Source organism: Gasterosteus aculeatus, chromosome 13, assembly GCF_964276395.1.
Source record: "Gasterosteus aculeatus chromosome 13, fGasAcu3.hap1.1, whole genome shotgun sequence".
Taxonomy (NCBI): domain Eukaryota; kingdom Metazoa; phylum Chordata; class Actinopteri; order Perciformes; family Gasterosteidae; genus Gasterosteus; species Gasterosteus aculeatus.
Window position 1 is genome coordinate 8,841,978 of NC_135701.1, and position 9,707 is coordinate 8,851,684.

At 43.0% G+C, this 9,707-nt stretch overlaps 1 protein-coding gene across 9 annotated transcripts; it reads right to left on the bottom strand.

Annotated features, from left to right (window-relative positions):
- Positions 1 to 36: 36 nt before the first annotated feature.
- Positions 37 to 9,217, bottom strand: LOC120831378 (mothers against decapentaplegic homolog 4). 9 transcript variants are annotated; one of them, XM_040196792.2, is made up of 10 exons: positions 8,345 to 9,217; positions 6,858 to 7,271; positions 5,338 to 5,533; positions 4,852 to 5,118; positions 4,543 to 4,650; positions 4,388 to 4,438; positions 3,775 to 3,958; positions 3,485 to 3,653; positions 3,246 to 3,384; positions 37 to 2,612 (listed from the first exon to the last, which is right to left on the bottom strand). In XM_040196792.2, the coding sequence occupies exons 2-10, from the start codon at positions 7,095 to 7,097 to the stop codon at positions 2,401 to 2,403; spliced, it is 1,566 nt and encodes a 521-aa protein (XP_040052726.1). In that variant the 5' UTR covers positions 7,098 to 7,271; positions 8,345 to 9,217; the 3' UTR covers positions 37 to 2,400. The 9 variants fall into 9 exon arrangements, with proteins under 9 accessions (XP_040052726.1, XP_077943525.1, XP_040052733.1 ...); XM_078087399.1 differs by having other exon boundaries at positions 5,359 to 5,533; positions 8,399 to 9,213; XM_040196799.2 differs by having other exon boundaries at positions 5,359 to 5,533; positions 8,345 to 9,213.
- Between the last annotated feature and the right edge of the window lie 490 nt (positions 9,218 to 9,707).

Here is a 9,707-nt window from a genome sequence, read left to right on the forward strand (position 1 = left end):
ACATTACATTGATGAGGAAAATATACAAGTCACCACTTAAAGAATATCAGGCCATGTTTAATTACTCTCACATAAGAAATACAGAAAATGTATATCAGCAATCTGTCATAGTAGTCAACATCATTTGGGTCTTTATAGGCTCCTATATTAACTGCAAGTATTATAAAAACATCAGTGCACCTTAAAGCTCAACAAAACATAACATTATTTCTCAGGAAAGAATTCAGCATCAGTTCATTCAGTAACAATCACAATATCCCGTCTCCTGCCATTTGATCAAGTGGATGAATCGTTTGTCTCTTAATACCCGATGTGGGACAACAATGCTTTTCCAACCACAGTGAAATACTGAATAACAAGACACAGGATGCAAAGCAACACACAACTGCTTCCATTAGATAGCAATGGGGCTTATTTCTTGTGACAAGGATACCCAAGATCTAAAAAAAACAAAACAAAAAAACTGTCTTTTTAAAGATATATTTAAGAAAATAACCTTTTTGGGAAGATTCTTTTTTTTTTTTAAATATCTTGTCAAATACAAGTGATCAGGAATGGAGTAATGTAGGGCAGTCAGGTGCAAAGAAATAAATCAAACAATTGGGGCAAGTAAATGAAACGTGTATTTGTAATAAATGTGCAGAACCTAGAATACTAAACAGTAACAAAATGCAGCACACGTACAGTGGAGACGAGGACGCTGGTGATTAAATCTAATTACTTTTGTTAATTTACCTTCACCGGTGTCGAGCCCCATGAGAGATAATATACAGATTTTAATATAAAGCAAAGGCCCCATAAATTACTGATGGTGTTAATGAATAGACATGAGCTCTAAGGAGACCAGTTGCCTCCATGTGCTGCTCTGCTAATAAAAAAAGTTCATTTTCATTCGGTTATCGTCTCACTTTCCAGTGTTTGGCTTTGAAGTTGTTCTAATGAACCAGCAACACGCCACGCTAGTACACGCCACGCTAGTACACGCCACGCTAGTACACGCCACGCTAGTACACGCCACGCTAGTACACGCCACATGATGCAATCAAACTCCTCCGATAATCTAGTTTGTGAAGTACTAAAAAATGTGTGGGTGTGGGGGGGTAATTGGGTGGAATTACCAAATTCATGCTAACATTGACAAGCATTTAAAAAACAAGTTATTTACATGGATTAAAAAAAAAGAAAAAAACTCAAAAAGGAACTACAAAAGTACAAATATGTTTGATGCCTCATCGAGGGGCCTCTGCTCACAATCCTACACCAAATATAAATCATGCTATTCTCTCCCGTTCCGTATTGCAGGTAAACCTTTAGAATTAGGGTTTTTCCAATCAAAAACAAGGAAAAATAAAGTGCTATGAATAGAATACAAATCAATTAATAAGAGTAACAAAAATAAAACCAAGAAAATATTTCTATTTTGCTAGGACACTCTTAATTCACGCATCTTTAGCAGCAAACCATACACAAGAGACCTGGATCCAGTAGGATATATGTATATATGTGGGCGGCAGGCATAAGATATTTCAGTACGATAAATCAACAGGTGTGATGTGTCTGGGTACGACTGGAGATACAAATCGGCAAACTGTTAAAACTCAAATAATCATTAGCACATGTAAAGTTAAAGAAACTTCCAAATGAACGGGATTGGGGGCAAAGTCCAGCAGCTGACTGAAAGTCTGGACTCACAGTAGATCTCAACAAGTACTTTGGTTTGTCAAAACATCGATGAACCCAGCGCGTCCCGTGATTGGACCACCGACATCTGAGGAACCACCGTTAGTCTCTTCTCGGACTCTTTACTGCAATGAAATTGAACCAAAAGCCTCCGAGCGGTTTTCTGTGTTTTTCTCTCGGAGTGAAAGGGAGAAAGTGCGATTGGGCTTGCAGAGGAAGGTGTAGGCGATTCCCCGCGTGGCAGCATAAAAAAGGAGGGCGTTCCCCAACACAGTAAAAGTACCTGAAACAGGTGGAAGGCGAGCGTGGTGGAAATGTTGAAGGAGCATCTCGTCGTCGCTGTAGTCGAGTGAAGAAATGATATGAATCACAGTGGGTCAGTAACAACAGACATAATCTGTGGGCAGCTCAACTTTGTTCGTCATATCATCGTCTAGTCCGAAACCTCGACTGGGCGTCGTCCTTTGCTGGAGCGGCGATCCAATCGTCAGTTTGCTGCCGGCACTCTGGAGGGCGCTGTCTCATCCCACAGCCGCGCACTGGGATGTTCTTCCCTGGTTTACTGGTTTTAATGTCAGTGGTCGCTGGTTGAAGAGTAGTTTGCTGTATATCCCAGTTTCATGGGACCTGCAGGTCATCTGTGTGCATGTTGTGGTGCTTTGTTACTACGGTGTCCTGTAAAGGACTTCTCATCGGCGTGGTTGCGTTGCAGCGTAATGCTTAGTCCAGGGGCTGTGGGTCCGCTATGGGCATAGTGTGCAAGACCTCGTCCAGCAACTGCAGCGCTCTGTGGAGGTGGATCTCGATCCAGCAGGGGGTCTCCTTGATGCTCTGGCGGGGGTAGTCGGGCCCCCAGCCCTTAACAAAGCTCATCCTGAGAATACACAGCCTGCGCAGGTCGTCTACGCCGATGCCCGCTGCTGCTGACAGACCTGAGGGGACGGAGACAACATCAGGTCAGGGTGATAAAACGTGTCGTGACGAGCACCTCAAACTCCAAGGAATATAGTGGTTCAAACCCAAGATTATGAATTAGATTTTATTAGGATTTATTACTAAAACTTGCTGAAAGAAGCTGAAAAGAGGGAGATTTATTGAAAATGAATTTGGAAACGATAAATGTTTATCTACACTTCCAAATAACTTGAATCAACTGCACCGGTTGCAGCCTGCAAAGCATAAACTTGCTGGTTTTCTCAGACTTCAATCTTTGAACCAAAGCAATCTGAATACGGCGCTATTATCAAGAACTTAACAGAAAGTAATTACCATGTGTTGAATCAAAAAGATTACTATATTACATTGCTGTACATTTACCATTTGAGGGAATTGTTTAGGTCTAAGCTAATTATTTTGACCATCCAATAGAAATCAGTACAACTTTGTAGTTCTGTAACATTCATTTGGTTTTAATAGAGCACATCAATTAGAATTTGTTTGAATCCGGGTGTCTTCGCAGTTCTCCATTTGTTCACACTCGCTCCTCACCTGCAGTGAAACGTACATCCAACCATACTGCCTCCATGTGTGAATGCGCATGCGTATTTGCAGTTACGGTAGCTTACTAATAGCTGGAGCGATTCCTCCGACCGATCCGGGCCCCGGTATGTTCCCGGCCACGGCGGCGGCTTGGGCTGCGGCCGCTGCTTGAGCCGTAGCAGCCTGCTGCTGCATCTGTCTGTGGCACTGCCGGAGGTCAAACACCTGGCAGGAGCGCAAGGACAAGAGGAGACAGCATTGAAGTGGATGTTTGGAACTCGCCTTCAGTTTCCAAAGAAGATTTGTCTTGTCTATATGCACTTACCTTGATGTACGCGCTGGGGTAGATTTTGTGAACGGCGTCTCCGGGGGCTCGACCCGCCTCTCTGTCCAGGTAGTAACTCTGGACAAACACTGCGTGGTCACTGAGGCATCGCACCCACACGTCTCCCTCGCCCTTACACTCCAGCTGAACCCCTTTACCGATGTGAAGCCTGGGACAGAAGACAAACAGGGGACGAATAATCATTACAAATAACAATTGATAAATGCTTCTTCTATTGTTGTATTATATTGTCCTTGTCCTTAGCGCGGCCTTTAAACGGATCTTGCCACCTCGCTCTCTCGATGGCCTCGGTGCGATGGACGTTGCTGAGCTGCCCCAAGCAGAAGCGGTCCCCTCCCGAGGGGTCGACATAGCCGTCTACGGTCACGATGGGGCAGGTGGAGGGAACCTTAAACGTCTCCCCGACCTGGACGTCCATCTCAAAGTAGGCGATGGAGCACCAGTAGTCAGGAGCTGAACCAAAGGAGGGAACCGGCTGTCAGTGGGATTTTTGTCATCAATCTAAAATGGTCACTGTAATCAAACTTTTTGTGACTTTGTTTTTTTTTGTTTGTTAAATATATAAAAAGTGATGACAAACAAGCATCATCTGCATTTAAAGCAATGACTGAAGCCATTACTCAACCATAACATTTCATAGTCTTTACAATCGGCGCTTTATTTTCCATTCCGACAATCAAAATGTAAAGAAAAGCTGTCAAACTGAACATTTTAACAACTTTATATCTCATCTAGTCTCACTTTTTCAAGCAGCTAATGCTGCTAGCCAAAAAGGCAATAATATACGAATAATTCAAATTAGGAAAATAAAGACATTCAATTCTACTAGTTCTCCAATATACCTGCCTTGCGTTTATGTACGTGTGGATTGCGTGTTCTCACCTGGATGATTGGATATAGGCGGCTGGAAGGCGAGCTCATTGTGCACTGGCCCTGAGAGGAGCAGAAAGCAACGGCAGGGATCACACACTTTAGATAGATATTTGTATACAGGCATGCAATGATGTCTGTGGAGAAAGTCCCAGCGGTGTCCTTACAGTAGTGCGTCGGTTGTGGCATAGGAGGGTGGTGCTGTAGATGTCCGTTGGTGTGGTGGGGTATGTTGGATGTGAAGCTGCCGTTTCTAGACCAGGTGGAGCTGGCACCTAAGACGATAGGAAATCCAGATGGTTACAATAAAAAAGGACAAAGTCTCAAGTCTACAGTCATCAAAACTATTCGAAAAACAAAATAGGACTTCTTGAGTCTTGTCTAATCATTCTGAGATTAGACAAGACTGTTTTCAACCGTCAAATACAGACACATGTGGCATTTGGGAAAGGGAATATTTTACGACTGCATCTTACTGCCTGATCCGGCCGCAATGGCAGGGAAGGACGAGGTTGCGGCAGAGGTGGAGGCCTCAGCAGGCGGGAGCAGGTTCGGAGTTGCAAACGGTTCGGAAGGGGTCGGGCAGCCAACGGACGGAGGGTGCTGGATGGTCTGGATGGAGTGGCCTCCGTCGATTGAGGGCAAACTCTGCGGCCCATCGAAATCATACTCGTCCTTTACCATCATCGCGGAGCTGGGACCGGAGCTGGGACCAGAGCTGGTCAACGTCAGTCCCGACAGGTCTGTGGCTCGAGGAAAGGGAGGAACAGGCTAGTGAACAGGCTTAAGAGTCACAGCAAATGTTGAGTTGTACCAGCAATTATGCCCGTTTCACTAAAATGTGTCCACTTCAGTAGGAGGCAACAGAAAACGGAATCTTTGAGGTTACTTTAATTGGGTTCTATTGAGACCCATATAGATTTAAACCAATTAAAAAAACAAACACCAAAAAGTGGACTCACTGAAAATCTCTCCATGCTCACCTATACCAGGAGACACCACTCGCTCGTAGTGATAGGGGTTGACACACACATTGTCACACTTGAGGTCAAAGGCAAACTGGCAGTATTTGACATGCTTCAGTTCATTCTTATGCAGGTCAGGCCACCGCCACAGCCGGGCATAGATGACATGAGGGAACCCTTTACGTCCAGCCACCTGGTAAACAACAACAACAGGGAGGCAGAATACAGGGAAAGAGTTAATTAACTTGCAAATTCACAGCTGAGGTCAAAGAGTGTCCGTTACTCGAATACAGCTCATCTTCGACTGTAGTGGTGAAAAGCTCCAGACAGTAGCTATTTGCGCTGAATTAAATCAGTTTGCAGTCTTTATTTTGGTAAGTTACTCATCTCACATGTTTGATGAAACATAGTTGGAGCTGAAAAATTGTTTGGTTGAAAACAAATGATCTGACGAATTCTAAGAAACTAAAAAAAGTCCAAATAGTAGTTATGGTTGCAGCAAATAAATTGAGGCTTTTCCTTGGCACACACTATACCAGAGAGAACGGCTGGATCTGAATTGTCTAATGTTCTTAGGAAGGTTCCTCACTGAGTTAAATGACCCGGAGGTAAAGTAAGTGGCCGCCATGATGAGAGCGGTTTGAATTCTCTAATGCAAAGGAAAGGAGCTTAAAGGCTTCCCTACTTATCTCCTTTAGCGTAGGAACCACATTACACAATTCCTTGCGGCGGCAATATTCAAATAATGACGCATCATGGTTGTTTACAACAAATAACGATCATGACAGAGAAATGCAGATCATGCAAGTAACCGTGAGCATCATTTATAACGCAACTTAGTTAAAAAATTAATACTTGGTTGATTTATGTCGTCTGCATGAATCATGCAACAACACATGAACAAATGCATCTTAGATGCGCTTCTTTGTGGTCCATCTTTGGAGAAATTGTAGTTTCGCCACTTCAGACTGAGGCCACTAACATGGGTCTCCCATCGCATTGGAACTACGTGGCTCAGTGGGAGCGGGGTCGGATTCCCTGAACACCGCGGCTGTCTTTTCCAAAGTCCTCTGGAATTCTCAGAACTATCTTTGCTTGACCCCTGGACGTTTTCCACAGAGGTCAAGAAATAGTGGTTAGAAGGTCATTTTTTGACAATTCAAATCCAGCCAACGTCTTTGAGCTTTGGCCAGGTAGATTTAAAACAAAAAACGCACAACAAAAAATAACTTAAGCAAAATAAAGAGGTCTACGTGGTAAATTATAACAAAAATAATAAGCTGAGGAAATTGCACTTTCTTGTTTCTTGTTGTTCTGAGTTTGTACCCTATGGTTGAATGCACTTATTGTAAGTCGCTTTGGATAAAAGCTTCAGCTAAATGACATGTAATGTATCGAGAGGGGACTAATCGCCAAACATTGAGATGTATAATTTACCTACGCTTGTCAACACATGTGTAGAAAGGAGATGATCTTCCTTCATTCAATGAATAATCTAGATAACCGTATTGTCCCACCTGCAGCCGGCCGTCCAGTGTCCTCTGAATGGTCACGCACTTGCTGGGATGAGCCCCATTGGTGGTGATCGCTGTGATGAGAGAGTCAAGCTCGTCTTTTTTCTCCTTTAACTTCTTCACCAGGCTCTCAATGGCCCGCTTGGCGAACGTCTCACTTTCACCGCCCTGCCTGTGACACATCAGGCTGTGCACGATGCTCAGGCAGGCATCGTTGCTGGTGGGCGTGTTGGTGATGGACATCTCAACTTTTGGGTGCGACCACACCTTCTGGGAATATGGGTATAGAAATGAGGTTGACACAGCTCCACTTTTTCAGCAGGCCGCAGAAGAAACAATCTTCACAGTAGTTCAGCTGTAGGTGAGGCAGACGTGTCACCGCGAGCCTCTCAGCATCAGGAGGACAGGTGACAAGATCTGAAAAGAGGACAAGGTGGAGATTTTGAATAAACTGTTTTAGAGACATGTTGATTCAACATTTAGCAGTTCGAGGGGCTGATTATTTTTGTATATTTTCCTTTTGAGTTGAGCCCGTCAATCACTGTCACGTTGCTTTCGTGTTTGAACGCAAGCTTCCTTGCGAAAGTCAATGAACCCATCATTTCTGTTTGGATTACCACAAATCATGACATTAAAGTCAAGGTTTCAGAAATCAGTAGGGATCACAGTAATTTAGCTCACCAACGATAAACTGGAATTTTCGTTTAGAAAAAACGCAACAGTTTATTCAGGTAGAAAATAAAGGTTAGGTGGACGTCCTCGCTTGACTCGCTAGCTAGCGGCGCCGCTCTGGTTGTGATGGTCCGGAGAACTAACGTAACCGGAAATAAACTTATTGATTTCAAAATAAAGGTGAAACAATCTAAAATGGTAACAGAAAAGTCCTTTATAAAGTGTATTAGGAGTATTTAAATAACGTTACATCTAAAGACAGGCGGTGGCTAAGACGGCAGGAAAGTTACAATGAACGGTAAAAGTAGTAACCGTATACAAATCAACGTTACATGCTGCGCTCTTCTTTTATATTAAACATTTAACAGGTATAGTTTAGAGGCTCAATGTTTTTTGCGCAAGTCACCCTTCCAGAAATATTAATGTAACGTTAAAATACATGTTAACGCTCCAACGGGCTTCTTCTAAATGTATTATTTTAAAAGCATTGTTTTACTCTGGAGAGCTTTACCGGAAACCCTCCTTTCGTTAGATGACTTGACACCCGATTGGCTAGCTCCTTGCTACCAATATCATCAGCTAGCACCGATGATTGACGATAACAAACTGGCTAACGTAGCATGCTACTACGAGGTTAGCCGGCGTGTATGTTTGTTATGCGGCACCCCGAGCATTTGCTGACCCCTTTTAGTATGATAAGTTGCAACACAAAAGTATAAAACGGTTAGACAAATGGGTTGGCAAGTAAACACTATGCACTTTACAAATGAAAACGAATTAAATCAATGTAAATAGCTAGCATTAGCACTGTGCGCTACCTGGAGTTAGTTTGCGTTAGCCAACAGGAGAGCCCTGCCTCTGTCCCAAGTTACTGTGCCGACGGGGTGTGCAGATCCTGTACGTCTCCTCGAGTACCTTCATAAATTCACCAGCCGTTTACCAGAGCATGCCGAGCAAGTCTTTGTCCGCAAGCTGTAGTTGTGCATCCTCAGAACTACAGCAACAATCTCGTCAAAGCTCAGATTCCGTGTCGCTGTCGACTTCTCACATTAGTTATTTCAACGAGTCATTGCGCATGCGTAATACGAACCTTTTTTTCTACAGCCGCTATTTCTGTTGCTTCTGCTGTGTCTACATGCAGTCTATGATATCCACTTTTATTTTCATCAGTGCCACTATGGTGATGGCAACAACTGCTACAACTCATTGTGATGGAGAAAAATCAATTTTTGTATTCATGTGATTACAAAGAAAATTATGACCAGAGTAAAAAATGCTGTGTAGAAACTAGGACTTTCTAACATACACAAGTAATATACAGACTATAACATATGTCACCTAGGCGTGTGGCTATAGTCTAGATTACAATAATCAGTATGTTGTAAAAATGTGTCAGTTAGTGAAGAACAATACTATTTTCTATAAGCATATACAACTGTAAACATGTGACTAGCAGCAGAGGGAAATCTGTCCAGATTCAGTTAATATACATATAATTTACACTGTATTATTACTATTTTACCTGCAACGCCCCAGCAGTCCCCTCTTCAGTTTATTTTCTCAGCAGTGGCTCAGAAGTGATGCTAATTTGTGGAGTGAAATCAGCTGCTGTGAGGTGTAGTTGTTCTCATAAGTAGACGCTGTTCATCCTCAACGTGCCACTTTCATTATACCCTCTACAAATGAATGACACAAACACACACACATTTTAATTGCACCACTGGTTAGCAATTTGTCCCAATTACACATGTGAATATTACCAGCTGGCAAGCTGCACCAGGATGATAAATGATCAGCTCTGGTAGCCAACGTACTTGGCGTCCTACCCTAATTTGACTTTAATTGGTGTGATCTCTCTTTCTCTTTGTTTTGCTTTCTCTCCTTTCCTTTCTTTAGCTCTTTCTGTGCATCTGTGAAACATAGAGGAATACATATACAAATTTGCCTGCCATTTAGTTGTGGTATAATTCCACACGCTGACCAGCAGAGTGCAGTAAGCACCAGCATATCATCTCGCTCTGAGAAGGGCTGGTGGAGATGAGAATTCAGAGGGTGTGATCATTTTTGGATGAGTTGTGTATGAGTTGTTTTTACAGACATAAATGAACTCTTGCAAAATGTAACATATTGAATGATTCAGAGGTAAGGGGAGACAAAAAGAAACATACAGAACTCTATGCA